The following is a 19,172-nucleotide window of genomic DNA, read 5'->3' on the forward strand; positions in this document are numbered from 1 at the left end:
TGGGAAGAATGAAGAAAATGAAAAAAAGTCTGACTTCCGAGACCGTCTTGCAGAGGGAAGACACATTGTAACAAAACGAGCACGTCAGGCCTTTTTAATGAACAAATTCCAGGAGCAGCAGCAGCCGGCTCTGCACGAAGCTCAGTCCTTCCGCAGGGGAACCGTCTCCTCCCGGGTGCCGTCTCGGGTCACGATGCAGATCCTGAGCGCGTCCCCGGTGTACACATCCCTCTCGGCCGCAGAAATGAAGACGTCCTTCACCAGCCGCATGGCTCTATCCAAGGACAGTGGCACGTGCTCCACATTCTGCATGTTCTTAAAACCAACCTGGGGGGCAGGAAACCTGGGTGAGGGGTCACGAGGCAGGACGCACAAAGGAAGGTTCAAGTCCCCCCAGACACCCTCCAATGCCTGAGGACTCAGACACACACACCAGCAGTCTGACAAGTGCTCCCTGGCAAAGCTCCACCTCTTGAGGGACACACGACCTGGAGCTGGAAGACGACGTGCCGTGACCAGGCAGCAGCCAGGAGGCCCCGCACCCCGCACAGCCCCCCGCACAGCCCCCCGCACCCCCGCACAGCCCCCCGCACAGCCCCCCGCACAGCCCCCCGCACAGCCCCCCGCACAGCCCCCCGCACAGCCCCCCGCACCGCCCCCCGCACAGCCCCCCGCACAGCCCCCCGCACCCCCGCACAGCCCCCCGCACCCCCGCACAGCCCCCCGCACCCCCGCACAGCCCCCCGCACAGCCCCCCGCACCCCCGCACAGCCCCCCGCACCCCCGCACAGCCCCCCGCACAGCCCCCCGCACAGCCCCCCGCACAGCCCCCGCACCCCCGCACAGCCCCCCGCACAGCCCCCCGCACAGCCCCCCGCACCCCCGCACAGCCCCCCGCACAGCCCCCCGCACCCCCGCACAGCCCCCGCACAGCCCCCCGCACCCCCGCACAGCCCCCCGCACCCCCGCACAGCCCCCGCACAGCCCCCCGCACCCCCGCACAGCCCCCCGCACCCCTGCACAGCCCCCCGCACAGCCCCCCGCACCCCCGCACAGCCCCCCGCACAGCCCCCCGCACAGCCCCCCGCAGTCTGCGGGGAGAGGGGCCTTGGCAGGGAGGTGCCGAGCAGGCAGGGACGGGCCGCAGCGAAGCACAGACACCCAGAGCAGCCGGGGTGGAGTCGGGAGAGCGACCACCCGGGGAGAGCAGGTCCCCAGGCAGTGTGGGATGACGGCAGACGGAGGGGGGAGCGACACGGACACCCTAGAGAAGCGAGCGGGAGGCAGCAGGCAGGCGCGGAGGCAGCAGGCACGGCCCGTCACCCGGCGATGCAGGCCCGAGTCCAGCCAGCAGTAACGGGAGAGGGACAAACCAAAAATACAGCTGACCCTGAACAGCACGGATTTGAACTTCTCAGGTCCACTTATACACGGATTTTTTTCAATAAATATATAGGAAAACATTTTGGAAATTTGCAACAATTTGAAAAAACTCATAGTGTAGCCTAGAAATATCTAAAAAAATTAAGAAAAAGTCAGGTATGTCGTGAATGCATAAAATATATGTACGTACTAGTCTATTTTACCATTTACTACCACAAAACATGCACAAATTATAAAAAGTTGAAACTTATCAAAACTTGCACTTAGACTGTACGTGGCGCCACTGGCCGTGGGGAGGAACGCAAGCAAACGGCAGCATTAACACACAACTGCACAGGATGAGCTGCCGCACGCGGCGCCCTGTCACCGTTTCACGGCCACCTCGGGTGGCCGGCACGCACGGAAAGGCCACGTGACGCCTGTCGTCTCCACAGTGGTTCACCTCTCCCGTACACCGTGGTCGCTCGCGGTTCTCACCTATTTTCCATCATGGCTAGTGCTGAGTACCAGCCCGGGACCCCTACGCTGCGGTACCTGTGACACCGGAAGTGCTTCCAGGAACCAGAGAGAAGTCATGGTCATACAAGGAAAAGCTGAATTGCTTGATGTGCTCTGTAAACTGAGGCCCGCAGCTGCGGAGGCCCACTGAGGACAATTCATCTTGTAAACAGATGGCGTAAACTTACTGTGTCGACAAACACAAGGCAGAACTGTAAATACAGCTTCTCTTCCTTACGATTTTTGTAATGTTTTCTTTATTGTTTTCCTAATAACATATTTTCTCTTACATCTTATTGTAAGATACAGTACGTAATACATGTAACATACAACATATGTGTTAACTGTTTATGTTATTGGTAACTTTTTAAAGAATCAAAAGTTATAGGTGGATTTTTGAGTGCTCATGGAGTCAGCACCCCAATCCCTGCGCTGTTCGAGGGTCAGCTGTACACATGGACGATAAAATACAAAATTAAGCAACACAGAAACGCTACGGGGGAGAAAGGTATTTTCATGGCCTTCATCATAAGGTCATACAGGTGGCAAGAGGAGACCTGAACACACGGACCAATTGCTGCAGCCACGAGAGACCCAGCGTCAGGAGGACACGGGAACAGTCAAGCCCGGGGAGCCGGGGTGGACCCGCCAGACAGCAGGCAGAGCACACACAGGACGGGCGGGTGTGGACGGGCGGGTGTGGACGGGCGGGTCAGCGGAACAAACTCGGCAGCCCTTCACGAGAAAGCATCTCTCGCTCTGCTCTCCCAACCGACCCAAGAGGACGTGGAGGAAGCACCGCCCTCGAACACAGGCGTCGGGACGCGGCCCGGTTACCTGGTTATCGGTTACCTGGTTATCGGTTACCTGGTTATCGAGCAGGGGCTGCAGCATGGCACTGGCCGAGCCTCCGGCCTTGAAGGAGTCTCTCTGGTAGGACCCCACCGGGTCAAAGCTGTACACAGCTCCCTTTCCTTCAAGAAGAAAACAGTCTCCATGAGGACGGCACCCTGCTCATCATCCCCGAACACGGCAAAATAAACCCAGTCACAATGACACCAAGTGCTACGGTTTCAGCAGCGGTCAGAACAGTCGCTGCGACACAGGTGACACCCAGCAGACGGCCTGGCTCCGCGGGCTGCTCCTCACCACCCACTGGAGCTGGGAATGTGCTCAGAGGCACGAGGCTCCGCACCCCGTCACGCAAACACCACGGCCCACCTGCCCCCCAGAAACTCCACGCTCTCTTAAAGCTAATGTCACCGATTACTGTCCTGCGTCCCCACAAAATGCCACATATGAAAGAACAGCTTTGCCCAAAATGTAACCGGTTGCTTTGTGCTACCAGAATTATAAAGAGTCACTACTTTTTTTGGTAAGAAAAACAGGATCTGAATTCACCCATTCTCAACAGAGAACTTGGTTTTGCTGGCGAAATGGATCTCTCGGACTCTCCTGAATTAAGTATAAGTTATGCTTTTTTAAAAGCAGCAGAATCTATCAAAATGTAAAAGTACTTATGACCCAGTAATGATCTCACTTATGGAATAGAATTTACCCTACAAAAATGCTTACGTAAACACATGAAGCAGTATGAACAAGGAGAACATTTCTGTATTATATAAAAGAGCCAAAGATCATAAGCAACCTGACACCCACGAGTGACAAGCGGCACCCCCACACGCTGGGGGCCCGGCGCTGTGCGAAGGTACCGCAGCCAACCAGGAGCAAATCCCGCTCCACCACACAACGCGAGGCCTGCTGCGGCTGCCTTTTCAGTTGGGGAATAAGAATGATATGTAACACAATCACCTCAGAGGGTTGTAGAGTGCTAAGTTAACCTGCATAACATGAAGTAATTTCTGATACACCGGCGTGTTCCCTGGATGTCGGATGTGCACATTCCTACTGTTTGGCAGCCTAGGAAGAGGAAGACTTACATGCACGTGGGGACTTGGGGACACGTCCACGAAACAAAGTAAACTGAAGAGAGTGCTGCAATATGTACAGTACAACCCAACTTTTGTTTAAAAGCCTCAGAAAACTGTATATATGTTTATATTAATATAAGCACAAAAAAAGTACGGAGGCCAGGTATGGTGGCTCACGCCTGTAATCCCAGCACTTTGGAGGCTGAGGATGGAGGATCGTTTGAGGCCAGGAGTTTGAGACCAGCCTGGACAACATAATAAGACCCTGTCTCTACAAAAAAGTCTGGAATGATAAATAACAAACTGTAGTTCGTTATCTTTGAGTGTGGGATTGGGGGCAAGAAAAGAAGGGATTCATTTCGTGTGTTTCTGTATTATTTGAGTTCATTACAAATGACATATGTAACTTTGCAATTTTTAAAAAGGCCTTTTAGAAACAATTGTGTTCTGGATGTGAAAAATCACAAGGTATGACTTAAAAACGATACAACTTCTTATGTGAAATAAGAAAAAAATATATATACAACCGATTCCGAGAACATGATATGCCAGCACTCAAACACTCCGGTAGTTTCCCTGGGAGGTGTGAGGCAGGGACAGTCTCCCTGTTATCCGTGGACAACTGCCACTGTTAGCTTTGTGTCTTTCTTCCACTGCAGAATCATGTAGACTGAATTCCCTGCTGAAGAAGGCAGCATTTGAGGTCACCTAAGAGAATCTGGGGAAGCGTTTTTGCTGGAGGCAAGGGTGGGACAAGACACGAGGTCACTGTGGGCTGCCCACTCGCCTCAACGCACACAGACAGAAAGGATGTGAGGTGAAAGGAACCAACGCATCTCTTGTGAGGCTGACAGGCCACAGTAAAACAAGGCCCAAAGGCTTTACCCAAGGGTAGAATCAATCTTAGAAAATCACACACAACAAAAAGAAAGAGTGGGTTATGTGCCAAGAACAGAGTTTCAAAGACCTTCTAGAAAGAGCATGAGACACATTTGTAAAATCAGTGCAGAATGGCATAAATCTTGACTATAAATCGTTTTTCCTCATCAAAATAAATTCCAAAAAGCCTAATGATTTCAACATAAAAAAATACAAGTCTTATAAAGAAATACAGGTAAGCTTTGGATGGGGAAGGCTTTTCAAACAAGGTAAAAAACTAAATGCTGTAAAGAAAACACGGACAGATTTGGCTATATGACACGCAGAAACTTCTGTATAGCAAAAGACACCCCCAAAAGAGGCAGAGAACATTCTGGGGGGCATCTAGATACTCATGACACAGAGCTGACACGTCGAATGTAAGTTCTTGAAAATCAGTTAGAAAAAACTAAACTGCAAATAAGGAAATGAGCAAAAGTTAATATATGGGCCAGTTTCTAAAGACGATATGAAAAAAGTCAAACAGTACATGAAAAGGTGCCCCCCAAATGTACACACATAAAGTAAAACAATAAAACATTTAACGGGCAAAGGTGCGCTCACGACGTCCCTTCCGACACTGGGGAGGGCGTGTGACAGGAGGCGCCTCGCCCTGCGGGGACAGAGCACTGGCTGGTGCGCATCTCTCAAGGACAGGCCAATAATCAACAAAACGCAAAACAAAAAAAATCCCTGACCCAGTAATTCAACGACTGGGAATTTATTCCAGGAAGATAAGCGTAGTTGGAGAAGTACACAAAACGCATGTACAAGGAAGTTCAACATATTATTTATATTAAGAAAACTGGAAACAACCCAAATTAATGCCCTTTAGAGGATTATGGTACAGGACACACTGTCTAATTCAGCTATTAAAAATCATTATGGGCTGGGTGCAGAGACTCATGCCCGTAGTACCAGCACTTTGGGAGGCTGAGGTGGGAGGACTGCTTGAAGCCCACAGTTCGACACCAGCCTGGGCAACACAGTGAGATCCCATCTCTAAAAAAAAAAAAAAAAAAAAAAAAAACAAAAAAATCAGCTGGACATGGTGGTGCACGCCTGTAGTCCCAGCTACTCAAGAGGTTGAGGCAGGAGGATCGCTTGAGCCCAGGAGTCCGAGGCTGCAGTGAGCTATGATCGTGTCACTGCGCTCCAGCCTGGGCGAGACAGTCAGACCCTGTCTGTTTAAAAAAAAATCATTATGCATATAGCTTAAAACTCTCTCCATGACAATACATCCAAAGTACAGTGACAGAAAACCATACATACTCCTGTCGTACTGACATAGTAAGACTGCTTGAGTGTGTGCATAAGCATGTGCTCGTCTTCACTGCAGAATAGCTGAGGCCACCACGACAGCAGCTGGGAGGTTAGCGACGCAGAGGTCAGAGCAGACAGGGGCTGACACTGAGGAACAGCTGTGGCCCCACCGCCCTGACGTCTCGGGAAGGAGCACGGCTCTCCAGGACCCACCCGCACCGACACAGCAGAGAAAACACGGCCTCTCGCGATGTCGGCAGAGGCCCTGGATTTGGGGAGACCAGGCTCGAGAGCGGCAAAGGGGGAGCACAGCACAGGAAACGCGAAGCTGACACACGCAGAACAGAGAAACTGTTCACACAGGGAAACTGTCACACAGGGAAGCTGACACACGCAGAACAGAGCCCGCACCCTCGTCCTCCTCCTCCGCCTGGAAAGCTGCCAGTCACCCTCCCACAGCCCCACCCACCCCAGGCCAAAGACTTAAGGAACTTTCATCAGAAGACGACGCCGACCCTCACCATCAGATTTGGGTATATCACTCTCCAGTATGAATGGACAGGCAAAAATCTACAGAAATTTGAAGGAAGCCTCTAATACAGAAGACAGAGGCCAAAAGTAAACACACAAAATGAAAAAAGCAATCTGATGAAATGCGGAGAACACAGGAAAACATCAAAGAAAGTACAAAAATATCTAACAAAAATAGGATAATTAAAAAAAAATAAAGCCAGAAAATAGGAAAAAGTTGTTAGAAATTAATGATACCAGAAATATAAGCAATCCATGACGTAGGAAAAGCTGGTTGAGGAGATCTTCAGAGTAGGATGAAAAGGCAAAGAGGTGGACAGCATGTGGGCCAACGATGAACACAGGGCCAAGGGTCTCAGTGCAGGTGGCTGTGGAGCAGGTGGGGAGGAGGAGGGGGAGAAAAGAGAAACGGCCCTAGACAAGGACATCACTATGAAGCTGCACAACACCAGAGCAAAGAAAAGATCCTACAAGCCGAGTCTCAAAAAGGTTTCCTGATTACTTTTCTCAGAAATAAATGCCTCCCAAATAAGAGGAAAGCACAGGGTCCAGCGATCAGGGATTCCAAAGCCAGCAGCGAGGCACAGGGACCCCTGCAGTGGTGGCCCAGTGGCCCAGGGGCCCAGGGTGGCGGCGGGCAGCCGGCCCAGCGACCGGTCCCTCCTGGCGTGAGGCGCAGAGGAACCCTCGGATGACCTGCACTCAGAAGGTTCAAAGAAGTCCAAGCCAATTAGAAAGAGCGTTACCTCCCAGTAAAACTGTTGTATGACAAAGGAAATATCATAGCATACTACTATACTTGGCACAACAAAGATCAATATTTACCTGGTTACAGTAAGAACACTAAATACGTGCTTTGTCACAAGTGTGACGTGTTATGGGAGGACGCTAATGACAGAGAGGACAGGAAAAGGCTAAAGACCCATCATCTACCAGAAGAGAAATCAACAGATAGGCCAACAACAAATGACGGTATAAATACAGTATTCTGGAAATGGAGGTAAGTACCAGAAGAAAATATAGGTAAAAGAGCTGAAAACTGTCTTGGGCAATGGAAAAAGAAAGCAGGATTGCTTCAATATCCACATAAATTCTTCTACAAAATAAAAATTAAAGAACAATTAAAGCAAACCAGATAAAGATTAGAAAGATAGTTCTAAAGACATCTGAGAATGCTACTAAAAGTACTGGAAATTAAAGAACAGGGCTCTGAAGTCAAATGTACCCAAACCCAAATCTGGATTAGCCTCTCTGATGCTCAGAAAAACCCAAAGGACAGTGCGTGGCCTGTGGAAATTCAATGGCAGCTATTTTTGTGTTGCTAAAATCCGAATCTACGGCTCGAGCGTCCATGGAGGCATGTGGGAGTCCCAAGGCGTGAGCTGCGACCAGCAGGCTAAGTGAGGCAAACCGACCTAGGGCTAGAGTTTAATGACCCAGGTCAAGGGTAATTTGTTTCTAATTACCATTTCTATACTTAGTTTTCAAGTGAGGCTGAAAGCCTTAAAAAGAAACTGTGCCAGCCTGATCTGCCCACTCACCAAACACGGCAGGTGGAATGATCAGAATGCCCAAGGCCCCACACGGGGTGGAGTTAGGGGTCAGAGGGCGAGAACAAAGAAAAAGCTCAGGAGTGAATTTCCGGGAGGTGGGGAGCCAAGACCCACACAGAACTGTCCCTGGCAGGAGGCAGGTCCCCGGTCCCCCACTTTCTGTGTCAACTGAGAAGCACACAGTGCCACGACCACTCCGCGACCAGCCAGCTGCATGTTCTCCCCTGGAGGCTTGAACATCCCCAGGACCCAGTAAAGCTGTTCAGGTTGTGGCCTGAAAACAGAGAGATCAACCCTGTTGCGAAACACACAGCAGCTGGCCCCGGGTATGAACCGAATTCCTCAAACTCTCGCACAAACTCCGTAAGCAGATCCTCTCACAGTGAGCACACTTAGGTAGAGCATCCCCTTTCTTCGCTGTCTGTCCCGGGACTGCTGCAGCCTCGGCACGTCAGTTTCCCTAGTGACTGCTTCGGAGGGATCACCCTGGCATCCAGCACTTCCTTCTTTGGATCCCAGCTAAGTCTGGGGAGGCCCCTGGTGTGAACTCCCCCGCCACCACTTTTGGGGCCACTCCAGCCACAGGTTCAGCTGGACTGAACACAGAGGACGGACTTAGTCCAACGATATCCCGGTCCAGACACTTCTGCAACTTCCTATCGCAATGGACTACTCTACGTGGGGCACAGATCCGTCCTGGCAGACTGTCCTTGGTTTCCGGAAGCAAACAAAAGCCAATCCCAATCAGACCGGGTGGAAACCACTGGTAGCCATGTGGGGTAACGTAGCTTTGGATCAAACACAGAATACAAATGTCAGGTAACAAGACTAATTTTCTCAGGCCTTCCTGGTCTGACTCTGACAGAAAATCAAAGAGGTGTTTCACAAATGCTCTGAGCTGGATGTGGTGTGAGGCCTGTGGTCCCAGCGGCTGGAGAGGCCGAGGCAGGAGGATGGCTGGAGCCCAGGGGTCTGGGGTTCCAGTGAGCTGCGGTCCACCGTGCCACCGCACTGCAGCCTGGGCAGCAGAGTGAGACCCTATCTTTAAAAAAACAAACCAAAAAACCCCTAATTACCCCAAATGACTTCTCAGACACCATTTTTAAATAACTTCTTGATGTGTATTTGTTAAGAAACTGTCAATACTCAGAATCATATTTAGGCCAAGTTTCTCAATGTCGGATTCCCTTCTGTAAGATAAGAATGCTAATTATTTACTTCTAACTCATGAGACCCTGAAAAAATGGTAAAATAACTGGCTGCTCAACGTTCGCTACTAGAGCGTTAACACCCTACGTGTTTTGTGCCTCTGGATGGCACCTGTTTTCCTCTTAGCTTCAGTTTCTTCATTACTTTCCTTATCCGACAACGAAGCCGTTGGGCTAGAGGGCGTCTGCGGTTCTTCTCAACTCTAAACGGAGACTCGCAGGTCTGGGAAGCGCAAACACCCCCTCCCCGTTTCCCAGAGAGAAACCACCCTACCTTCTTCATCAAGTCCGCCGATGATGTTGTAAACGTAGTAGGGGAAGAAGCGCCTGGAATACAGGATCGTAGACAGCATTGCAGCAATCGCCCCCGTGGTCATGGCCTTGTTGTTAGAATGTTTATACATCTGCAATTACCGGTAAAAATAACAGGCATGTAGAGGCAGGATCGGTTAGAGACGACAACCATCGACAGCGCAGAGAATAAACGCACCCCTCAGTGGAAGGGGAGCTCGCCTGTCTCTGTCATGATCAGAGTATTACTGAGATAAAATAACTTACCACACCCTATCATTTGAGGCGGCTGTAAAAATTTTAAGTGAAAGAGTGCAAGTCAGCCCTCAGGCCTCAGGTTTAAAGACCCTGTTTTCCCTGCCACCCTTATCTCAGGCACCGCTAATTCAGGAGTAAATGCGTCACAACTGCAAAGACACGGAATCACCTTAAGTGCTAATCAATTCACGAGTGGACAAAGAAAACGTGGTATATATGCACCATGGGGTACCACACAGTCATAAGAAGGAAGGAAATCATGTCTTCTGCAGCAACTTGGATGGAACTGGAGACCATTATCGTCAGGGAAGGATCTCAGGAATAGAAAAACAAATACCACATGTTCTCACTAGTAAGTGGGAGCTAAACGCTGGGCACACGCAGGAGCAAAGAGACGTAAAGGACACTGAAAACCAGCGGACGTGGGGAGGGATGAAAACCTACCTTGGGTGCGCAATGAACACTATTCTGGTGACAGGCACACTAAAACCTGACTTCAGCATTATACAACGTATCCATGTAACAAAAACGTTGGTACCCCCTTAATTTTGAAATTAAAAACAAAAAAGACGAGAGAAGCCGGGCACGGTGGCTCACGCCTGTAATCCTAGCACTCTGGGAGGCTGAGGCGGGTGGATCGCTTGAGGTCAGGAGTTTGAGACCAGCCTGAGCAACAGCAAGACCCCGTCTCTACTAAAAATAGAAAGAAATTATATGGACAGCTAAAAATATATATAGAAAAAATTAGCCGGGCATGGTGGTGCATGCCTGTAGTCCCAGCTACTCGGGAGGCTGAGACAGGAGGATCGCTTGAGCTCAGGAGTCTGAGGTTGCTGTGAGCTAGGCTGACTCCACGGCACTCACTCTAGCCTGGGCAACAGAGTGAGACTCTGTCTCAAAAAAAAAAAAAAAAAAGACGAGAGAGTAAACGCGTATGGGGTGACCTGAGGAAGACGCCTCAAGCCCGTCTCCCTCCCTCGTCCAGAACAGGGTCAGCAAACTACCGTCCACGGGCCAAACCCAGGCTGCAACCAGAGTCTGTAAGTGCAGCCTCAGTGGGACCGACATGCTCACACGTTGCCTGCTGTCTGTGGCTGCTTTTTCATTATGTCGGCAGAGACGAGCGGTTGTGACAGAGACCAAACGGCCCACAAAGCTGGAAACATTTACTATCTGGTCCTTTACAGGAAAAAGTCTGCTGACCCCCGTTAGGACCCAGACTAAGTCCCTCTCTGTGCAGAGCAGCTCTCTGAGAGAACAGAGACGCGCGGGCAGCCCCTTACTCTGCGAGACTCTAGCACAGGGCAGTGGTCTTGCTCCTTAAAGCACCTACAGTGGAAAACACAAGTATCCAAAACAGGGTCTCAGGACAATACAGTCATTTCACAACCCTAGATTTATCAGACCTTGGGAATAACTAAATTATCCAACTGATGGAGAAATTCTACAGAAATTACAAACATGAAATAAATTCAAGTTCTTCAATTTTTGTTAATCACACAGCAAGCATCTCTAAAGAGAAACCTAAGAAGTACTATGAAATCAAACAGTGACAGTCAAAATACTAAAAAATAATTAAAAATTATTACATGTAATGCATAAATTGATTTACAGAGGAAATTCTTTCCAAGATAAGAGTTATAAAAAAATTCTTGGCCAGCATGGTGGCTCATGCCTATAATCCCAGGACTTTGGGAGGCCAGGCAGGAGGATCATCTGAGGTCAGAAGTTCGAGAGCAGCTTGGGCAACATAGTGAGACCCTACCTCTACCAAAAACAAAAAAAATCAGCCAGGTATGGTGGCAGGAGCCCACAGTGCTAGCTACCCAGAGGCTGAGCCAGGAGGATCGCTTGATCCCAGGCGTTACAGGGTACATCAGCGCACGGTAGCCTGGGTGACAGTGCAAGACACTGTCTACCCCCCAACCCCCCAACCAAAAGTATACTGATATCATTTCGTTTCAAAACCGAGCACCAGCATTTATTCACTAAAGCCATAATCTAGGAAAGAAACATTTTAGGAATGGTGTGTATTATGCTGGACTCACTGTTACTTATTTCATTAACAATGTCATGTTTATTTTTGTCTTCTATTCCACAAGACAGACTGCTTTAAAAATAAATTAATTAAAAAAAGAAGTGTATTTTTGTCTTCTAATTCCTATTTATAAAATATGCATTCGGAATTATTATATAAATATGCCAATAAATGTAAGTCACTAAATTTTCCAATGTAAGTAAATGTTCTAAAAAGTTACTAACAACTGATAAGTATGGAGTGAAATCATCTCCACACGTTCCAAAAGCCAAGTGTCAGTTAAATAAACGCGTTACATACTCCAATGACTATGACATCACCTGTGAGTGTAAACAACCTCATGTGTTATTCACAAATAGGCAAAACACAACACAACCAGCCTGCTGGCCCTCTGTGCGGGCTGAGGCCTGTCTGGCGATGGGAGTTAGCGGTTTCTGTTCTGCCTTTTTCCCCTGGCCTGTTCCCTCCTGTGGGTTCTGCCAACTGCGAGCACAGTGCTGCAGAAAGGAACCGCCAGCTGACCACGGCAAACCAAGCACGGCTCTACAAGCCCACCTGGGCTGCCTCCTGCCACAGAAATGGGCCGCTCCATTTTTGAGGGAAGAGTATCTTCAGAAGAGCTCCCTTCAGGCAACCTGTGCAAGGTGGAGAACTCTGTGTACGGTGCCGAGACTCGAACAAAGGGACCGTGCTGCAGTTTCACACTATGCTGCTTAAATGATCCCGCAGTGATGGTATTTCACCTGTTCACTTAGCGCCTTTCCAATTATTCTGAGCAACAGTCATGCTGAGGCCGTAAAAGAGCAACAGAACCTCATGAATTGCTATAACTTTTTTTTTTTTTTTTTGTAGATAGGGTCTTGCTCTGTAACCCCACAGGAGTGCACTGGCATCACCATAGCTCACTGCAACCTCCAACTCCTGGACTCGAGCCGTTCTCCTGCTTCAGCTGGGACTACACATGCTTGCCACCACGCCCAGCTAATTTTTCTATTTTTTTGTAGAGACAGGGTCTCACTGTTGCTCTGGCTAGTCTCAAACTCCTGACTTCAAGTGGTCCTCCCGGCCTGGCCTCCCCAAGTGTTAGGATTACAGGCATGAGGCACTGTGCCTGGTCTGCTATTAATTTTCAGTGATGTAGTCATGTACAAAAGCATCTACCTTTAGTCTTGCTTCAATAATCTTTGTCAGGGTAAGACAGTCGCCATGAAAACCACTGCATCCAATGACTGTTTTGTCTGTTCTGTAACAAGCACATTTCAGGAAATTGAGTTGGTTAGACAGTAAAGTAAAACATGTCTTGGGGCAATTTTAAATTTAACAATATTATCATTATTCCCTAAACAGCAATACAACTGGCCGGCGCTTTTAGAGTGGGGCACGTGTGTGCGCGTGTGTGTGCGCGTGTGTGCGCGTGTGTGTGTGCGTGTGTGCGTGCGCGTGTGTGTGTGTGCGCGTGTGTGTGTGCGTGTGTGCGTGCGTGCGCGTGTGCGTGCGTGCGTGCGTGTGCGTGTGTGTGCGTGTGTGTGTGCGTGTGTGTGCGCGTGTGTGTGTGCGTGTGTGTGTGTTCCTACAGCTCACTCCTTACATCAAATGAATTATAGGTAGATCAAAAAGCCAGGCAGTGGGGCCCCTCTTATTCGAGATCTCTCCCTCTCGCTCGCTCTCCCGCCCTTCCACCATGTGATGACACGGCCAGAAGGCCCTTGCCAGATGCCAGCCCCTCAATCTTGGCACTTCCCAGCCTCCAGAACTGTGAGCCAATAAATCTCTGCTCATCATCGATTCCCCAGTCTGTGGTATTCAGTTACAGCAGCACAAACGGATAGAAGGATGGAGAGATGTGATGAAGTGATTATAGTGAAATGCTAATGCTAAGATCTAGGTGATGGCAAAGGAGTGTTCACTGTTCTTTTATCTATTGTTGTATATTTGAAAATTTTCATGATAAAATGATGGGGTGAAAACATTTAGGTTATCATAAGCCCTGCTAGTACCCAGATATGGCAAATATTATTAAGACTGCACACTAAATTATTAGGAAACATTAACTTAGAAAATGGTTTTATAGCAAAAATGCAAGATAAGCTCCCAACAGACAACCTAAAAGCTCATGAAACAAACTGTTTAGAATTGGACTGGAATCTCTTGCAGTATTAACTCATCAGAAAGGCACTGTGAAATGCACACTTGGAAATGTTTACTTACAATTTGTAACATTTGGGGCTGTCTCGGGTATGAATTGAAAACCCTTCACTCAATCGAGTGTCAGAAGCAACAATTGAAAAATCTTCTCCAGCAATTGCCAATACAGTACTGTGGAAAAGAGAAAGAAAAACAATTAATTCTTCAGGAAGGCAATCTTCTCCCTCCAAATAAGAGAACGCTGCAGAGAAAACACTAGAATGAAATATACTCAATATGAGCAGGAACAGGATTCAAATGGAGAGGAAGGACCCCTGGCCACAAGTCATCCAGGAAAAAACATAAGCCTAAATCAGGGCAAAGAAAACTGAAAAGCCACTCAATTATCAACAAAAATTAAATACCTACTTGTGCAAAGTTCTGATAACACAGAACCATGTCCATGCCCTTGAGGACCAGGCATAGACAGTCAGTGGTACAAGGAAAGCTACATGAGTTCAGAAAAGAGGAGATCAGTTTTTTTTTCAGTTCTTTATGTGGAAGTCCTTGTATAATGTCTAGCTTTCAAGTATCTGTTGACAAGTGAACAAAGAGCAAACTTTTCCCTGTGTGACTGTACAATTTATGAGCACTCACTAAAGAGGCTCAAGCATGAACTCCAAAAGCAGACTGCCTGGGTGCTAACTCTGGCTCTCCCACCTAGCAGGTATGAGGCCGTGGGTGAGCTCCTTCTCAAGGCCTCAAGTTCCCTATATACAGCAGAGATCCTAGCAGCAGCCACCTCCGCAGGGTGCGGCAAGGATTACACGAGTAAAGCCCTTCTAACAGTGTCTGGCACATAACTGGTCCCCCAGTAAGTGTGGCACTGTAAGTGTGGTCCTCTAGATTGTTGTGGCTTTGCAGTGTGATGACTAAGCACCTGGGCTCTGGCATTACCTGAGCCAAAGATTTACTTTTGACATATAATAGCTGTGTGACCTTGGACAAATTCTCCAAGTTCAAGGTGATGATAACAGAAGTGCCTGTGTTATACGGTGACTGTGGGAATTAAATGACATAATTCACATAAAGCACCACGCACAGTGCCTCACAGAACCTAAGCACTCAGAAAACTTTAGCTGCTACTTTTACTGAGGTGGGATTTGTGCTAAAGCTCTGAAGCAGAAAAGGATGACATTCCAGGTAAATGGACAGAGAGCAAGAGAAACAGGTAATAATTCAAATAGTACCTTTAAGCAACTTACTCAAGTAGCCCTTTCTGGGTAAACAAGTGGAGGGACATAGGCTTATGTGAGGTACAGGATTCCTACTGTAGAAGATCCCAAATGCCAAGCTGAAGATTTTGGAATTTTAGCAAGGAACCATGAAAGTTATCTGAGCAATGAGAAAGGTTCCATTTGCAAAGTGGGGTTTTAAAAAGTCTACTCTGGGCTGGGTGCGGTGGCTCATGCCTGTAATCCTAGCACTCTGGGAAGCCAATGCGGGAGGATTGCTTGGGGTCAGGAGTTTAAGACCAGCCTGACAAGATCAAGACCCTGTCTCCACCAAAAATAGAAAAATTAGCCAGGTGCAGTGGTGAGCGCCTGTAGTAAGTTCCTGCTGCTCGGGAGGCTGAGGCAGAAGGATCGCCTGAGCCTTGGAGTTTGAGGTTGCAGTGAGCTATGATGCCCCGGCACACTACCTAACCCCCTCCCCAAAAAGCCTACCCTGACAATGACATAATGTGACATGGGATGGAAACACTGTCCCAACAAGACTAACGCCATAGTAAGCAGCAGGGTGAACAGGAAGAAACAGGTAAATCCAAAAATCATCACAAACACACAAAATGGACATGGTTTTGTAACTATTCAAATGTGTTAGGAACTGGGAAAATCAATTATAACATCGAAGATTATAAACTTGGATGAGTAGAATGACGGCATAATTATGTGGAGTATTTTAAAGAAATAGATAGATTGGGAGGAATAATTAGCTTGCTCTTTGCTTTGTTTACTATCTTGAGAAACAGTGAGAGCAGAAAATCCAGGAGGACACGTTTTACTGAAGCAGCTAGAATTAAGGGACTCATGGGAGGTGGAACTGGGGAAACAGATTTGGGAATTATCCTCCCAGGGATAATACAGATGAGAGTGCCGAGTGATAAAAATGGAGGCGGTTACTTGGTGTTTAACCACATTTAAAAAATTAGAGGAGAAAAAGGAAGAGAACTAAGCCTCATTTTGTGGAAACAAAGGTTGCCCAAGAGCCAGCTGCAATAAATACATAAGAAAAAGAACAAAGATGGAAAAAAGGGAACTTGACTAAACAATCAGAAAGTTGTAAGTAATTTTTAGGGCAATAATGGCTTAAACTGGATTACAAGGGCTTAAAAAGTGAGTAATGAGTACACAATACGGAACAGCTTAAAAATTCTTGTTATTAGGAATTGCCTTATGAAGTGGGTCTAATAACCCACCTTACACTGTAACTACTCGATTAGCACAGGAAGTGTTAAGAACTGCAGTGGAAACGCACACAGACTGTGTGGAGAGACAGCTATGAATCAAAGGCCTGGCTCAACTGTACAGCAGCTCTGTGACCAGAACAGTTTAACTCCTCAGAGCCCTCTGAGGCTCTCAGGCCTCTCAGATCAACATTCACCTAATGTGAGGATTAAATAAGACAATGGCATACACGTGTCTCTTGATTCTTTCCCAAAACTATGAAGATAAGGAAATTTAGGTTCAAGATGTTGATAGATGCCCAGAGACCACACTGTCCTTTAGTGACAGAACCAAGGCTACAATTGTCTTTCATTCTCTAACATACTCCAAAAACCTGCATTAAAATTTCAAATTTATAATGACCTGATAAATACTTTTGGTTTTCTTAAAGAACCATCTGTTTGTTAAAATCGGGTGTGCATGTTTTAATGTACAAAGTTTGACTGGTAAACTATAGCCACTACTTCAATTTATAGCTCTTCATTGTCCAGAGTCTTAATCAGAGCATCTTTGTACAACCCTAATTCTTCAGTGTACTACCAAGGAAAAGCCTTACTTAAGATAAAGCCAGTAACTGGGCCGGGCGCAGTGGCTCACGCCTGTAATCCTGGCACTCTGGGAGGCCGAGGCGGGTGGATCGCTCGAGGTCAGGAGATCGAGACTAGCCTGAGCAAGAGCGAGACCCTGTCTCTACTAAAATAGAAGCTGGACAACTAAAAATATATAGAGAAAAAATTAGCTGGGCATGGTGGCGCATGCCTATAGTCCCAGCTACTCGGGAGGCTGAGGCAGGAGGATCGCTTGAGCCCAGGAGTTTGAGGTTGCTGTGAGCTAGGCTGACGCCACGGCACTCACTCTAGCCCGGGCAACAGAGTGAGATTGTCTCAAAAAAAAAAAAAACAAAACCATGCAAAAACACGTATATTAAAAGTTCCCTGAGTATTTTTCTTCTGACCTTAAGCTAAACTTTTTTTTTTTTAAAGCACTAACGGCCGGGCGCGGTGGCTCACGCCTGTAATCCTAGCACTCTGGGAGGCCGAGGCGGGTGGATCGCTGGAGGTCAGGAGTTCGAGACCAGCCTGAGCAAGAGCGAGACCCCGTCTCTACTAAAAATAGAAAGAAATTATATGGACAACTAAAAAATATATATACAAAAAATTAGCTGGGCATGGTGGCGCATGCCTGTAGTCCCAGCTACTCGGGAGGCTGAGGCAGTAGGATCGCTTAAGCCCAGGAGTTTGAGGTTGCTGTGAGCTAGGCTGACGCCACGGCACTCACTCTAGCCCGGGCAACAGAGTGAGACTCTGTCTCAAAAAAAAAAAAAAAAAAAAAAAAAGCACTATCAATGAAATTAAATCTGGCAAACTAATCCCACCTTATTTCTACTTGAAATAACAGAATATAATCAAGCTGGTTGATCAGACGTTTCGGCTACAGACACAACTATGCATCTAACAACATGGACCAAATAATCTTAACTTTTAAGTTTCAGATGCTAAACCTCTCCCCTCGCCTGCTGTGGCACAACATGTTTAGACCCTACGAAAAGGCAAAGTCCGCTTTTAAAGGTCGTCCACAGAGCAGAGGCTGTTCCAATCCCTACCGCGCCGTCTCCCCGCAGCAGGGAGCAGGCTACGCACGCAGGGTCCGCAGAAAGACAAATCCCAACGCCGGGGCCGTAAGGCGACGCCCTGAAGACCAAGGTGTATCTGTCAGCAGCGAACCCGAGCGAGGCGGGCATGACAAGGGGAACACAGGCGAGGGAGGACGGCGCGAGGCCGGCCCCGCGCGGACCCACTCAGCTCAGGGCGCCGAGGCCCGCGGGGGACGAGGCGGCGCCTTCCCCGCCGCGACCCCCGGGCCCAAGAAGAGAGGCGGGAGCGCGAAGGCGAAAACGAAAGCGGCGGCTCCCCGGGGCTTTTACCCTCCGTTGAACGCGTAGGGCGAAAAGCGCAGCTGCAAAGGGCCCGCAGCGCCGTGCGGCTCCATCCACCGGTCTCTGCCGGGACCCGAGTACGTGGCTACAGGGGACAACATCGCGCGGCTGCGGCGGAGGCTCCTGCTGTCTCACGCCGAGATGGCGGCTCGGCCGGACGTGGCGCCACTTCCGGCTCCGCCCCCCCCCCCCCCCGGCCTCTCTATCTCGCACTCGTCGTTGCTCCTGGAGGTCAGCACCCCCGCCTGGCCGGTTGCTATCCGGGTGCCTGTTCCAAGGAAGCTGACAGAGAGATATAAAGGGTTCTTTCCCTAAGAAAACACTGATATTCACTCCTGATGGACAAAAATTTTAAAGTTTGACCATACCAAAAATTGACAGAACTATAGAGCAGCAGAAACTCGAATACACTGCCGGTGGGAGTGTAAATTGGTACTGCATTTTGAAAAGGAACTGGCATCATCTGGCAAAGTTGAACATGTACATACCTTATGACCCAGCAATTCCACCCGGGGTTTATACTCTACCCAGAAGACGTGCACGAGAATGTCCACAGGACAGTTATTAGTGGCCCCAAACTGCAAATGAGCCAAATGTCCATAAAGAGCAGAGAGGATAAATTAATTGAGGTATAGACATACAATGGGATAGGTCACAGCAAAGAAAATTAACCAACTACAACTAGCTAGGAGACACAGGGAGGATACATCAACATGGACGAGTCTTATAAACA

The 19,172-nt window shown here is 48.4% G+C and overlaps 1 protein-coding gene across 1 annotated transcript; it reads right to left on the reverse strand.

Moving 5' to 3' along the window:
- Positions 1 to 78: 78 nt before the first annotated feature.
- On the reverse strand, positions 79 to 18,598 carry PSMB1 (proteasome 20S subunit beta 1). The gene is made up of 6 exons (XM_069489239.1): positions 18,428 to 18,598; positions 14,081 to 14,188; positions 13,034 to 13,115; positions 9,560 to 9,689; positions 2,749 to 2,855; positions 79 to 327 (listed from the first exon to the last, which is right to left on the reverse strand). The coding sequence occupies exons 1-6, from the start codon at positions 18,538 to 18,540 to the stop codon at positions 142 to 144; spliced, it is 726 nt and encodes a 241-aa protein (XP_069345340.1). The 5' UTR covers positions 18,541 to 18,598; the 3' UTR covers positions 79 to 141.
- Positions 18,599 to 19,172: the final 574 nt, after the last annotated feature.

The sequence above is a fragment of the Eulemur rufifrons genome, chromosome 15 (genome assembly GCF_041146395.1).
Source record: "Eulemur rufifrons isolate Redbay chromosome 15, OSU_ERuf_1, whole genome shotgun sequence".
Taxonomy (NCBI): domain Eukaryota; kingdom Metazoa; phylum Chordata; class Mammalia; order Primates; family Lemuridae; genus Eulemur; species Eulemur rufifrons.

Excerpts from the sequence above, each read along its gene's own strand:
- PSMB1 (XM_069489239.1), bottom strand. The coding sequence starts at position 18,540 with ATGTTGTCCCCTGTAGCCACGTACTCGGGTCCCGGCAGAGACCGGTGG. Across the intron at positions 9,690-13,033 it reads TTATTGAAGCAAGACTAAAG|ATGTATAAACATTCTAACAA; the intron begins GTAGATGCTTTT and ends CGGTAATTGCAG. Across the intron at positions 2,856-9,559 it reads CGGCGGACTTGATGAAGAAG|GAAAGGGAGCTGTGTACAGC; the intron begins GTAGGGTGGTTT and ends TTCTTCTTGAAG.